The following is a 15,275-nucleotide window of genomic DNA, read 5'->3' on the forward strand; positions in this document are numbered from 1 at the left end:
AAGATTTAGTTCCCAACCTTGGTCACCATGTAACCATATCTCTGTAATGGCGATTAGATTTAAACCATTTCTCTCTATTTGTGCCTCTAGTTCATCCATCTTTTTACGAATGTTTTGCTCATTCAGATAAAGAGTCTTTAATTTAACTTCATGACTCTTATTCACTGACACACTATTACCATTAAACTCTCTGTCCCTTCCTGTCTCACTAGGCTTGTCTTTCCCCAAATCACTACACTGCTCTATTACTTCCATTTTACTCTTTGGGTTTCTAAATCTCCCTCCACTTGCCCCTTCCCTGCCCCTTTTAGTTTCAAACCCTATCCACAGCCCTCGTTCTGGGATTCGTCAGGTCTCTGATTCCAGCCCAGTTAAAGTGGAGTCCATGTCAACAGAACACTGATCCAGCTTCCACTGGATCACATGCTCAAGTCTCTCCATGTGATTTCAACCCCATGACCTTCTGGCTACCCACTGAGACACAGCTGACACACATGCCTTCGAATACATGGTCAGGAATCCAAGGGTGAGTGAGCATGAGAAGCTTTCAGATTGTGGTAAGAACTGAGCCAGCCCGTCAAGGGCAGAAGTCCTCCCATGCCTACCCAGTGCATCTGACACGTGACTCCAATCCCATACTAGGCAGTTGACTCCTGAGTCATTTGGTTGCCAGGGGAACCGGGGTTGGGCAGGAAATGCTGGCTGTGCCACATTCCGAGAAAAAATTAAAGTTAAAATGTCAAGAGTTTCCTCTAAGCTCTTTGGAAGCTCACCACGACCAATCGTGAAGCTCTGCCCGCAGTCCCCAAGCCTTGAGGCTGCCTCCCCAGGAATGCCGGGGTGGGGTGGGTTGGCTTAGATCTGGGGAGGGGGTCATTGCCCTGTTGGTTTATGGGTCGGGCCAGGCACTGTGGGAGGCTAGGGCATCAGGTTAGGGTTGCCAGCTCTGGCTGGATCAGTTTTCTAACATGGTCTCCTGCCCTTAACCGCCCTGCCCCCACCCTCCCGCCTCGATTTCCAACCTCGTGATGCCACCAGTTGGAAAATGATCTCCGCAACCTGATGGGATCAAGCCTTATCATCAGTCAAATGGAACTCTTTCTATCTCTGATATTTTAACAACTACCTAACGAAAGTGTTCAAAGGTAATGAGAATAAGCACACAATCTGTTATACTGCCCCGATGATGGATTTTCACCCTCGCCAATTTTCTGAGGAGATCGCAGGAGGCTCCAACTCTGTCCAGGAGAGTTGATGACTTTAAGTCAAAGTAGACCACCCTCACGAAATCCTAGCTGCTTCAACGCTGTTCCCATCATGCAAGGTCAACCCTCGACCCCAGCGGCCTGGCCAATTATAAGGCAGGCCTGTCTGCTTAGCTGTCATTGGTTAAGCCTCAGCCAGAGTTTAGTGGCCAATTCTGGGAAGCATACTTCAGGAAGGACGTCAAGGCCTTGGTGAGGGTGCAGAGAAGATTTACTAGAATGGAACCAGGAATCAGGCACTTCAGTTTGTGGAGAAACCGGAGAAGCTGGGATTGTTCTCCTTGGAGCAGAGAAGATTGAAGATATATTTGATAGATTGTTCAAAACCATAGGGGTTATGATATTGTAAATAAGGAGAAACTGTTACCTGTGTCAGCGAAGTAGCTAACCAACACAGATTGAAGATAATTGACAAGAGCCAGAGGGAAATGTCTTGAGTTACGGTAATCTGAAACATGCTACCTGAAAGAGTGGTAGAAGCAGAACCGACACAGGCAGGATAGGCTGGACGGCGTTCACAGAATCACGGAATCACAGAATTGTTACGGTGTAGAAGGTGTCCACACCTGCTCTCTGAGCATTTTTACTTATTGCCAATCTCCTGCCATTTCCCCATAACCCTGCACATTGTTTCTATTTAAATAATCATCCAATGCCTTCTTGAACCTGCCTCCACCACACTTCCAAACAGTGCATTCCAAACCCTAACTACTCCCTGTGTGAAAATGTTTTTTCTCACCTCGCATTTGCTACTTTTGCAAAACACTTCAAAATTGTGCGCTCTGGTTCTCGATCCGTTTACGAGCAGGAAAAGTTTCTCCCTATCGACTCTGTCCAGACCCCCCATGACTTTGAAAACTTCTATCAAGTCTCCTCTTAGACTTCTCCTCTCCAAGGAAAACAGTCCCAACTTCTCCCATCTTTCCTCACAACTGAAGTGGCTCGTCCCTGGAATCATTCTTGTAAACCTCGTCTGCACTCTCTCCAATGCGTTCACATCCTTCCTATTGTGTGGCACCCAGATCTGTACACAATACCTCAGCTGAGGTATAACCAGTGTCTTATATAAGTTAATCATAACTTCCCTGCTCTTGTACTCTATGCTCCTATTAATGAAGCCTAGAATACTGTATGCTTTAGAACCAGCTCTTTTTACCTGTCCTGCCACCTTTAATGACTTATGTACATATACACCTAGGTCTCTCTGCTCCTGCACAACCTTTAGAATATTTTATACTGTCTCTCCATGTTCTTTGTACCAAAGTGTATCACCTTACACTTCTCCACACTGAACTTCATCTACCCGCCTAGGTATGTCCTGTACACAAAAAGCAGGGCAAATCCAACACAGCCAATTACCGCCCCATCAGTCTACTCTCAAACATCAATAAAATAATGGATTAGGTCATCATTAGTGCTTTCAAGCAGTACTTGCTTAGCAATAACCTGCTCACTGAGATCCAGTTTGGGTTTCGCCAGGGCCACTCAACTCCTGACCTCATTACAGCTTGGGTTCAAAGACTGACAAAAGAGCTGAACTCCCGAGGTGAGATGAGAGTGACTGCCTTTGACATCAAGGCCGCATTTGACCGAGTGTGGCATCAAGGAGCCCTAGCAAAACTGGAGTCAATGGGAATCAGGGGAAAACCCTCCACTGGTTAGAGTTGTACCTAGCACAAAGGAAGATGGTTGTGGTTGTTCCACACATCCTGCAGGAGTTCCTCAAGGTAGTGTCCTCGGCCCAACCATCTTCAGCTGCTTCAATGACCTTCCTTCTATCATTAGGTTAGAAATGGGTACGTTCGCTGATGATTGCACAATGTTCAGCACCATTTGCGGCTCCTCAGATACTGAAGCAGTCCATGTCCAAATGCAGCAAGACCTGGACAATAACTAGGCTTGGGCTGATAAGTGGAAAGTAACATTTGCGCCACACAAGTACCGCGCAATGACCATCTCCAACAAGAGAGAATCTAACCATCACCCCTTGACGTTCAATGGCATTACCATTACTGAATCTCCCACTATCAACATCCTGGGGATTACCATTGACCAGAAGCTGAACTGGACTAGCCATATAAATACTGTGGCTACAAGATCAAATCAGAGTCCAGGAATCGTGTGACAAGTAACTCAGCTCCTGACTTCCCAAAGCCTGTCCACCATCTCCAAGGCACAAGTCAGGAGTGTGATGGAATACTCCCCACTTGCCTGGATGACTGCAGCTCCCACAACACTCAAGAAGCTTGACACCATCCAGGACAAAGCAGCCCGCTTGATTGGCACCACATCCACAAACATTCACTCCCTCCACCACTGACGCACAGGTGCAGCAGTGAGTACCATCTACAAGATGCAATGCAGGAATTCAGCAAGGCTCCTTAGACAGCATCTTCCAAACCCACGACCACTACCATCTAGAAGGACAAGGGCAATAGATAGATGGGAAAACCACCACCTGGAAGTTCCCCTCCAAGTCACTCACCATCCTGACTTGGAAATATATCACTATTCCTTCAATGTCGCTGGGTCAAAATCCTGGAACTCCCTCCTTAACAGCACTGTGGGTGTGCCTACACCATATGAACTGCAGCAGTTCAAGGAGGCAGCTCAGCACCACCTTCTCAAGGGCAATAAATGCTGGCACAGCCATTCATCCCGTGAATGAATGAAAACAAACCTATCTGCCCAATCCATCAAAGTGTCAATGTCCTTTTGAAGTTCTACACTGTCCTCACAGTTTACAATGCTCCCAAGTTTTGTGGCATTCACAACCTTTGAAATTGTCCCCTGCACTCCAAGATCTAGGTAATTTGCATATATCAGGAAAAGCAAGGGTCCCAATACCAACCCTTGGGGAGCTCCACTACAAATCTTCATCCAGCCCAAAAATGCCCATTAACCATTATTCTCTGTTTCCTATTTCTCAGCCAATTTTGTATACATGTTGCCACTGTCCCTTTTATTCCATGACCTATAACTTTCCTCACAAAGTCTGTTGTGTCACACTGTATCAAACGCCTTTTGGAAGTCCATACACACATCAACAGCCTTGCCCTCATCAACCATCTCCGTTACCTCTTTAAAAAACTTCAGCAAGTTAATAGACACGAATTTCCTTTAACAAATCCATGCTGAATCTTCTGAATCATCCATATTTTTCTATGTGGCTATTAATTCTATCCCGAATAATTGTTTCTAGAAGTTTCCCCACCGCCGAAGTTAAACTGACTGGTCTGTAATTGCAGGGCAGATCTTTACAACCTTTTTTGAACAAGAGCATAATGTTTGCAATTCTTCAGTCCTCTGGCACCTCACCGAATCCAGGGAACATTGAAAGATTATGGCCAGTGCCTCTGCAATTTCCACTCTCACTTCCTTCAATATTCTTGGATACATCTCATCCAGTCCCAGTGCCTTATCAACTTTAAGTACCGACAGCTTATCCAATACCTCTTCCTTATCAATTTTAAATCCTTCTAGTGACTGAGTTTGCTCCTCTGGCACCATGGCCTGGGGCAGCATCTACCTCGTAGGTAAAGACAGTTGCAAAGTATTCACTTAACACCTCAGCCATGTCACTTGCCTCTGGATAAATCCCCTTTTTTGTCCCTAATCGGCTCCTCTTTTACCACCCTTTTACTACTGACGTGCTTATAGAATACTTTGGGATTTCCTTTTATGTTAGCTGCTAGTCTTTTTTCATAATCCCTCTTTGGCATTTCTTGTATTTGCTTTTTCACATCCCCTCTGAACCTTCTGTATTCAGCTTTGTTCTCAATTGTATTTGCTACCTGACACCTGTCGTAAGCATACTTTTTCTTCTCTAACTTAATTTCTATCTCCTTATCATCCAGGGAGCTTTAGATTTGTTTGTCCTACCCTTCCTTTTTGAGGGAACATACCTTGACTGTGCCCAAACCATCTCCTCTTTGAAGGTAGCCCATTGTTCAGCTACTGTTTTTCCCACCAACCTTTGGTTCCAGTTTATCCGGCCCAGCTCCATTCTTGCCCCATCGAGGTCCACTCTCCACCAGTTGATTATTCTTACTCTGGATTGACCAATGTCATTCTGCACCATCATCCTTAACCTTATGATACAATGGTCACTGTCCCCTAAATATTCCCCCACTGTCACTTGATCTACTTGGCTCACCTCATTCCCAAGAACCAGGTCTAGCAGTGCCTCCTTTCTTGTTGGACTGGAAACATACCGCTGTAGGAAATTCTCCTGAACACAATCTAGGAACGCTTGTCCCTCACTGCCCCCTATACTACCATTATCTCAGCCTATAGACGTGTTGTAGCATTCTCAAATGTGTTGTATTCAGCTTGAGCTAATGTTCGGCTGAAAGAAACCGAGGAAGATCAATGGTCCAGTGATGGTCCTTAGCTTGTCTTTCAGAAGGCTGCCTCTGAACTGAAACTAGAGTAGGCCCAATTAAAAATGGAACAGTCATCCAGTGTAACCATGAGAGTACCTTAATGACCGAGTTTTCTCTGCAAGGCAGAAATAACTGCAATTCACTGCAGTGCCAAGATCTTCAGGTGAAGCTGCAAATCACTGTTTACCAATTATTGCTGTGCTACCATCTGGCTGTCAGGGTGCTTTCCAGAGGCTGAGTGTCTTGAGGCCCTGGCTTGTAGATCCCAATGACAGACAGAGATGTGATCCAGGGGAAAGGTTCCATAACTGTACCGCAGGGAGCTGCGAGAACTACTTGCACAGTAACCCCTCCCCAGGGTCTAGTGTTACTCACTGAGACTGTTAGATTAACATCAGTAGAATCGCAGTCAGTAAACAGGGTGCTGAGGGAGAGGGGTTACTGAGTGACAGTGTGAGGGAGCTGGATTAACATCAGTAGAGACACAGCCAGTAACACAGGGTGCTGAGGGAGAGGGGTTACTGAGTGACAGTGTGAGGGAGCTGGATTAACATCACTAGAGACGCAGTCAGTAACACAGGGTGCTGAGGGAGAGGGGTTACTGAGTGACAGTGTGAGGGAGCTGGATTAACATCACTAGAGACGCAGTCAGTAACACAGGGTGCTGAGGGAGAGGGGTTACTGAGTGACAGTGTGAGGGAGCTGGATTAACATCACTAGAGACACAGTCAGTAACACAGGGTGCTGAGGGAGAGGGGTTACTGAGTGACAGTGTGAGGGAGCTGGATTAACATCACTAGAGACGCAGTCAGTAACACAGGGTGCTGAGGGAGAGGGGTTACTGAGTGACAGTGTGAGGGAGCTGGATTAACATCACTAGAGACGCAGTCAGTAATACAGAGTGCTGAGGGAGAGGGATCACTGAGTGACAGTATGAAGGAGCTGGATTAACATCAGTAGAGATACAGTCAGCAACACAGGATGCTGGTGGAGAGGGGTTACTGAGCGACAGTGTGAGGGAGCTGGATTAATGTGAGGAGAGATACAGTCAGTAACACAGGGCACTGGGAGAAAGGGGTTATTGAGTGACAGTGTGAGGGAGCTGGATTAACATTAGTAGACATACAGTCAGTAACACAAGGTGTGCCTGGCTGGGACTGTAGTAAAAATCATATTGAATTGTAATATCACATCTGATGATCAAAATGATACCAAGGTTCCTTAGACATGTCCCTTTTCACAGAATGCAAGTTTTTGGCCAAACATTTAGATTGGGATGGTGCCCCTTTTGGAGGGGCTTGAAGGTGCTACTTTTCTCAACCAGCTCTGGTTACTTCGAAGGAAGTTGTGTGACTGTTGAAAATAATTGTAAATTAAAACCCAGCCGACAACTGAGAGGGCACGAAATTGTTCTTGAGGCAGTAACATAGCATGGGCAGTAACAAACTGACAGCTCACTCTACTCCCTGCCCCATTTGGACATTCCATTGACTGCAGGACCAGTTTGACACCACCACCCCCCCTCCCCTCCTCCAATGGGGGTTCCTTTCTTACAGACATATATGCCTTGGGGGGAGGGGGGGGATGGTGGCTAGATTGTGTTACATCACATGCCAATGTGTTTTGATATTCTGTGTGTATCAGTAGTGGCAGCAGGCAGTGTTGAACAGGCGTTACTGACCAGATTCCAAATCTAGCTGAATACCCATGTCAAAACAATTCAGGGAGGCTGCTCAGTTCACCAGCCTTGGGTAGTGGGAGAGTAGTTCAGGTGTGGGGGTGGGGGGGAGGCGCCTCTTGTCCACTCAACACGGCAGGTGGGCACACTTCCAGGCTCAATTTGGGGCCATAGTTGTCTGAGTGGCAGACGTGAAACTGTTGATATGTGGATGAATGTTGAGGCTGTTATCTGGTCATTATCACTGTGATCACCGTGGGACCCTGTTGTTTGCAAGTTTGTTTGCTGCGTTTCCTCACCATACAACACTTCGAGGGTATTTCATTGGCTGTTAAATTCTCAGGGATGGTGAAAGGTGCTATAGAAATGCAAGTTAACTCTTTTTGTTCCATGAAGACACTGCACCTTGAGGGGTAGCATGTGGCACAGAGCTCAGGCTTACTTGCTGGGAGCTTTGCGCTCAGGAGGGGCTGAATAACCTACAGCTGGTCCTGTACGTTCCTGGGAGCATGTCCCTAATACACTGCCCCTTTAAGAGTGCTTGCTGCGCAGGGAGCTCTTTGCTCACTGTGCCCTTATGAGGGGCTGAATAGCCTTGCCCTGCAATAGCCCCATGTTCCCACAGTGTGAGAGTGCTTGCAGCGAACTCTTTGCTTTGTGGGAGGCTGTGACTCACGAGGAGCTGAATAGTCCTGTCCTTGTGGGCTGTGTGTCCCCAGTCTAGTGTTCAGAGCGCTGACTGCGGTGCACGGAGTTCTTTGCACAGTGTGCGGAGGGGCTGGATAGCCAACTCCTGCCTTGCTGAGGCAATGCCGCTTTAAGAGTTGTGCCTGGAGCTCTGTTCACTGTGGGCAGCTCTACTCTTGTGGGGTTCTGACGTGCGGCAGTGAGAGGCTGGAGGAGGAGGAGGAGGAGGTGGTCTGCCCTGGCTGGAAGGGGGAGTGCAGGGCTGGACAGACAGACAGAGACAGAGCGGGCTCTCTCCCATGTGGAGAGCTGGGCTGGCAGCCAGCTCCAGCTGCAGCTCCAGTCAGAGGCACAGGGAGCCCCGGGGGAAAGGCGGGCGGAGGGAGACTCGGCACCGGCTCTGCAGGGGCACTTAGTAAACATACATTCCCGGGACAGCAAGAGGCTGCAGCTCACCCCCATCCCCACCCCCACGCTGCTCCCTGTCTCAGCAACAACAAACTATGAAGACAGATTAGTGAGTGTGGATGAGAGGCAGCAGCAACAACAACAACAACATGTACGGTCACTACCATCACTTCATGAAGCTCCCTGTCACCTACAACCGTGAGTAACACTGCCGGCTTCATTCTCCCTCTCCCTCTCTCTCTCTCATTCTCACATTCTCCCTCTCCCATTCTCTCTCTCTCTCTCTCATTCTCACATTCTCCCTCTCCCATTCTCTCTCTCTCTCTCTCATTCTCACATTCTCCCTCTCCCATTCTCTCTCTCTCTCTCTCATTCTCACATTCTCCCTCTCCCATTCTCTCTCTTCTCTCTCTCTCATTCTCACATTCTCCCTCTCCCATTCTCTCTCTCACATTCTCTATCTCTCTCACACACACATTTTCTCCCACACGCATTCTCTCTCTTTCATTCTCTCTCTCATTCTCACATTCTCTCTCTCCTCATTCTCCCTCTCACATTCTCTCTCTCATTCTCTCTCTCTCACATTCTCTCTCTTCCTCTCACATTCTCTCTCTTCCTCTCACATTCTCCCTCTTACATTCTTTCTGTGCTGAAAAAGTTTTTTTTTTCTCCATTGCTGCGAATTATTTTTTTTTTCAATTTAAGAAAGGGATTGTTTCGCGCCCTCAGTCTTTAATTGTGAAAGGGATGGCTTCCAGTTTTTGAGAAGATAGCACGAGCTGGTTTTACCTGGTAAATGTCCCTTCCCCCGAGCTCCTGCCGCTTTCCTGCTCTGAACTTGGGCCGATTGTTTCCAGGCGGCTGGTCTGAGCTCCAGACCTCCCGCCCGAAATTCCTGGCAGCGGCAGGGGAAATCGGGCGGACGTGCGCTAACCTCCTCCACCCTCCCATTCCTCCCATACCCTCTCAAATAAGTAATTCAGATTTTAACTCACTCAGAAACCCATTCACCCAGGGTTAAAATCGCGCCCCATTCCTGCCTCCACACCGGGCACTAGGTGGAGGGGAAAATATGTGGGGGGTCGGGGGGGGGTGCGGTTGTATAAACTGTTCCTAGGGCTCAGTCCAGCCCCTTCCCGATAAAGACTTCAGCTCGACTCATTCCATGTCCTGTCACCTCTTCACCCCGGCCCCGGCCCCTCTGAACCCGGTGTGGCTGGTACACAGCTAACTAACTGTGATCCCCGTGTAGGACTGACTTCCAGCCCTAGAGACAACCACAAAAAAAACCTCCCAGTTTCCAAAATCTGTAGCAATGTATAGTACAGCGTGTATTCAATATAAAGATACAGCACTCGGTCATTCCGTGTTTTCTGTATGAATGTACAACACTCACCCTGTCAGTGCATTCCCTATTAGCGTACACCACTCAATGTCTTATAATAAATGTGCTGCACTTGGTGCTTTAGTCTTCACCATGCACAGCATTCACTTTTGTGCAGTTTGTCCTATATGCTGTGAGCCATGCTTTATATCTTTTCTGAATACACAGCATCTGACGTTGTGACAGTCTGCAACCTGTATGCATCTGTGTGCCCGCTGATGTTTCTCTTAATAATTCTTTCTATTTAAAGGTGCAGCATTCACCATTGTACTTAGAATTGTATATGAGTGTACACCAACGTATAGCTGGCTGCCCTGCCAATGCTAAGCACATGTGGCAGCACAGGCTAGACGCAGAGTAAAACCCCTTCTCAACTCCTATCCAACGTTCACAGCGGTGAGTTACAGTCTAGAATCTAATCAAGGTGTTTCGGTGGTTTATATATAGAATAACAGATACCTGGGAGTGAGTTACAGTCTGGAATCTAATCGAGGGATTCGGGGTGGTTTATATATAGAATAACAGATACCTGGGAGTGAGTTACAGACTGGAATCTAATCGAGGGGTTTGGGTGGTTTATATATAGAATAACAGATACCCAGGAGTGAGTTACAGACTGGAATCTAATCGAGGGGTTTGGGTGGTTTATATATAGAATAACAGATACCCGGGAGTGAGTTACAGACTGGAATCTAATCGAGGGGTTTGGGTAGTTTATATATAGAATAACAGATACCTGGGAGTGAGTTACAGACTGGAATCTAATAGAGGGGTTCAGGGGGTTTATATATAGAATAACAGATACTTGGGTGTGAGTTACAGACTGGAATCTAATAGAGGGGTTCAGGGGATTTATATATAGAATAACAGATACCTGGGTGTGAGTTACAGACTGGAATCTAATCGAGGGGTTTGGGTGGTTTTTATATAAATTAACAGATACCCGGGAGTGAGTTACAGACTGGAATCTAATCAAGGGGTTTGGGTGGTTTATATATAGAATAACAGATACTCAAGAGTGAGTTACAGACTGGAGTCTAATCGAGGGCTCGGGTGGTTTATATATAGAATAACAGATACCTGGAAGTAAGTTACAGACTGGAATCTAATCGAGGGGTTTGGGTGGTTTATATATAGAATAACAGATACCTGGAAGTAAGTTACAGACTGGAATCTAATCGAGGGGTTTGGGTAGTTTATATATAGAATAACATATACCTGGAAGTAAGTTACAGACTGGAATCTAATCGAGGGGTTTGGGTGGTTTATATATAGAATAACAGATACCTGGAAGTAAGTTACAGACTGGAATCTAATTGAGGGGTTTGGGTGGTTTATATATAGAATAACAGATACCTGGAAGTAAGTTACAGACTGGAATCTAATCAAGGGGTTCAGGTGGAAATAAATAATTAAGAAAAAGCAGTATCTTTTTCTTCTGAGGTCAGACTGTATTGTTCGGACTTGGCTGCGTGACTCAGATGTTTATTGCTCGCAAGATGCAGAAGATAGATCTGAAGGTATTCGCCTGTCTGTTCCCTCCCCCTAACCTTCCCATTGCAAACCAGCTGAACCAGTTAGTCTTGGGCAGGGTGGCAGGAGAGCGTGCCACATTTGGCCTTGATGTCCATTGAATCAGGAGATGCAGAGGGATGGTAAAAGTGTCCTGCTGTGGTTCACCAATGCGCATTCCAATGGGCAAAGTTTCATCGGGGAAAAAGGGGGAGGTACGTTTATTTTTCATTTTTACACCAGAGTTGCAGGCAGATTCTTCTTTTCCATTTTTAATTTTGAAGTCTCAGCTGCTCTCTCGCTGTTAAGGTGCTATTTGAGTTTTGGCAGAGTGATCCTTGAGCATGGGATTGCCCTCTTTCTTTGCGTTGTGCCACTAGCCGGGTCTTTTGGAGGCTCATTTCAGATGTAGGCCAGTGCTTAGTCCCGGGCCCCTGTCAGTATTGCCTCAGTGCCCCGGAGGCTGGCTTTCAGTATGGCCGGTGTCTACCGTGCATGCACGGCAAAGTGAAACCATCCAGAGGCAGAGCGCCTTCCTGCACCTGCATTTCCAGCAGAGCCCAGTCAAGCCATATGTGAGCACTGGTGTAGACACTGGGGGGTGTGGCATTGGACTTGAGGCAGAACATGAATTGGACAGTAGCCAATCCATTTTACACCCCACCTGACTCTCTTCAGCTTCAATGGTCAAATGTAAGTCAGGTGGGGTGTGAAATGGCCATCACTCATCTTGTGAGGTCACCAAAGATCAGATTTCACCAACTCCATCACCTCCAGTCAGAAAACCTTGCTTCAAACCCACCCTGCTGTAACTGCAACTTTTTGGCCAGTGCAACCTGTGGAACTCTCTTCATGAAAAACTGATCCAAGTACACAATGGCACCAGCAGCATCTTCATTCGAATACCATAACATTGCCAGAAGCCCTACAAGTATAGAATCATGTGATATGACATAGAGGAGGCCATTTAGCTTGTGGCACTCTGAAAGAACTGTTCAATCAGTCCCACAGCACACCATTTTCCCCATAACCTTGCAAATTAGCCGCCTTCAAGTATATGTCTAATTGCCTCTTCAGAGTTCCTATGGGACCTGATTCCACCTCTTTTCCACGTGAGTCCCAGGTCTTAGCAATCGCCCATGTGAAGAAATTTCTCCTCATTCCCACTGTGGTTCTTCTCTCAATTGTTTTAAATCTATGACCTCTAGTTACTGACCTACTTTCCAGAGGAAGTAATTTCTCTCTACTCGCTATCTAAACCCTTCATTTGAATACCTCTGTTCAATTTCCCCTTGACCTTCTCTGCTCTAAGGAGAACAGTTGCATCTTCCCCAGTCCCTCCACAGAACTGAAGTCCCTCATTTCTGGTTTCATCCTGGTAAATCACCCCTGCATCCTCTCCAAAGACTTGACATCCTTCCTAACGTGTGGTGCCCAGAATTGTACACAGTGCTCCAGTTGAGGTCTAAACCGAGATTTGTAAAGGCTTAGTGTGACTTTCTTGTTTTACCATTCATTGCTGCTGTTTACAAAGAGTCAAGTTTCCCCATGTACTTTCTTAATTGCCTAATCAACTCTTCCTGCCACCGTCAAAGATTTGAGGATGTCTATCTGCATCGCTCTGCTCTTGCACTCCCTCAAAATAGTATTCTGCCTCTCCATGGTGTTTCTCGCAGAGTGCAGCCCTTCACATTTTCCCACATTAAACTGCGTTGGCCCAGTGTCTGCCTGTTTCACCAGTCTGCCTGTGTCCTCCTGAAATCTGCTACCACCCTGCCCACTATTTACTATGCTGCCAACTTTTGCATCATCTCCAAGTGCATTGTTAATCTTAAACCACCAGATAATGCACTGTTTTACAGGGCAAAGCTGTTACACCATGCCATGCACAATGTATTATTTTGCTAATAAGTAGTAGCTGTGTGCAGCTTGGTATGACTCTAAAACCACTGGATGTAAACCTGTTGTTTCCTGTGGTCAATTGGAGATAAATTGCCTTCCTCTAATGGACAGAAGTTTGTACGTATGGCTGCGTGACACGAGATGCAACAAATGTTTCTCAAAATTTTGAAATAGATACTCTTCAATCTCCTGTGATGTTTGCGTGGTGCTGTGTACGACGATAGCGGCGATATCAAAAGTTTTACTGGAAATAAGTGCAACATTAGCAGGAAGTGTACATTATATGCCAACATTTAATAGTTCGAGATGGATGTAGATATTGCTTCATTCCTCTTTCGGCCATTGTGCATAGTTCTTATTAAAAAGACTAGCAGAAGAGTTGTCCCCTGTTTCTTAACCAACATTTACCTCAAACAACATCTGTAAAAGAGATTATCATGTCACTACCACATGACTGTTTGTTTGTGGGAGCTTGCCAGTGCAAATCGGCTACATTACAACATGAACTGCACTTCAAAAATATTTCATTGCCTGTAAGGCCTTTGGGGCAGCCTGAAGTTGTGACTGGCACTAGAGAAATGCAAGCGCCTTTCCTCTCTCTGTACAGCAGCCCAGCTCAATAACAATTGTCAGCATCAGAACTGACGCTGGATGTAGGAGAGCAAATATCAGCAATCATTGTCACAAAGGACACACAGTTCCAGTGCATTGAAATATTAACAGAACAGATTTGGCTTGTTTTGATCTGAATTCACAGTCGTCAGATCTGACCTACCCCAAGAGGCTGATAGATAGCCAGGCAGCAGTAGGTTGGAGTAAATGCCATACTTCAGAGGTCACTGTGCAACATGGATGGATAATGCCCCCTTTGTGGAGAATAGCTTTTGGACTGCAGGGTGGTGGAGTTGGGATATGTGAAGGTGAGGGTCACAACGCTCTGGCCTGGCCACTTTGTCACTGCCAAACAGAGGAAACTCCTCACAGATAAATGGCCTGTTCACATCTGAGCATCTCCCAGAACCTCCCCCCCACTTTCCGTCCTCACTTCCCCACCACCCCTCCACCCACATTTGGTTTCGAACTGGGTGTAAAATGGCAGTGTTCAACCCAGAGTGAAGGGGGCATTGTGCAGCCGGGTGCATGCAATGCTGCCATCTTTATAGGGGGCATTGTACAGCAGGGTGCATGCGCGGCTGCCATCTTTATAGGAAGCATTGTACAGCAGGGTGCATGCACGGCTGCCATCTTTATAGGGGGCATTGTGCAGCAGGATGCATGCAATGTTGCCATCTTTATAGGGGGCATTGTGCAGCAGGGTGCATGCACGGCTGCTATCTTTATAGGGGCATTGTGCAGCAGGGTGCATGCACGGCTGCTATCTTTATAGGGGATATTGTGCAGCAGGGTGCATGCACGGCTGCCATCTTTATAGGGGACATTGTGCAGCAGGGTGCATGCACGGCTGCCATCTTTATAGGGGACATTGTGCAGCAGGATGCATGCATGGCTGCCATCTTTATAGGGGACATTGTGCAGCAGGGTGCATGCACGGCTGCCATCTCTATAGGGAGCATTGTGCAGCAGGATGCATGTGCGGCTGCCATCTTTATAGGAATCATTGTGCAGCAGGGTGCATATGTAGTCATCACTGTCCCTGGCAGCAAGAGAAGAGAATGGTGTGAATTTCTGTCCTGGACTGACACTAATGGATTCTGAACCCGTTTGACAGGGGGTTAGAAGGGCAGGATTAGCAGACAGGAAGTAAAATCTTTTCTGTGTGGGATATTTTACTGCAGTCATGTTGGTCAGTGTTTCTAAACTCTGCCTCACTATCCCAGTGATGTAAGTGGATTGTAGGTTGCTGTGAGTGTTACACTATATTGCCTCCCCTCATTCTTCCCCCTTCTACCACACTGAGTTCCAGGCTGCACGCTCCAGCAGTGATGTCATTGGATTCTTGTGCATGCGTGGATGGGTATCAGTGGCCATATTGCATTGACAGGAGACGGTGTTCCTTTGACCCAAATAAATGTTCACTGAAAGGCATAGGAGGA

The 15,275-nt window shown here is 46.7% G+C and overlaps 1 protein-coding gene across 5 annotated transcripts in view; it reads left to right on the forward strand.

Moving 5' to 3' along the window:
* The window catches only part of LOC121289081 (retinoic acid receptor RXR-gamma-A-like), a 356,162-nt gene that overhangs the window by 133,468 nt on the left and 207,419 nt on the right, over positions 1–15,275 (forward strand). The window contains exons 1-2 of one of the 5 annotated variants that reach the window (XM_041208079.1): positions 8,225–8,621; positions 10,058–10,203. The exons of 1 other annotated variant lie outside the window; for it this stretch is intronic. Coding sequence is in view for 2 of the 4 variants with exons in the window: in XM_041208076.1 (XP_041064010.1) it covers positions 8,543–8,621 (79 nt within the window). In the remaining 2 variants the exon portion in view is untranslated. Of the gene's footprint in view, positions 1–8,222; positions 8,622–10,057; positions 10,204–15,275 lie in introns of those variants that run through there. 3 more of the 5 variants (XM_041208080.1, XM_041208076.1, XM_041208077.1) reach the window with 3 other exon arrangements.

The sequence above is a fragment of the Carcharodon carcharias genome, chromosome 16 (genome assembly GCF_017639515.1).
Source record: "Carcharodon carcharias isolate sCarCar2 chromosome 16, sCarCar2.pri, whole genome shotgun sequence".
In the NCBI taxonomy this organism is placed as follows: Eukaryota; Metazoa; Chordata; class Chondrichthyes; order Lamniformes; family Lamnidae; genus Carcharodon; species Carcharodon carcharias.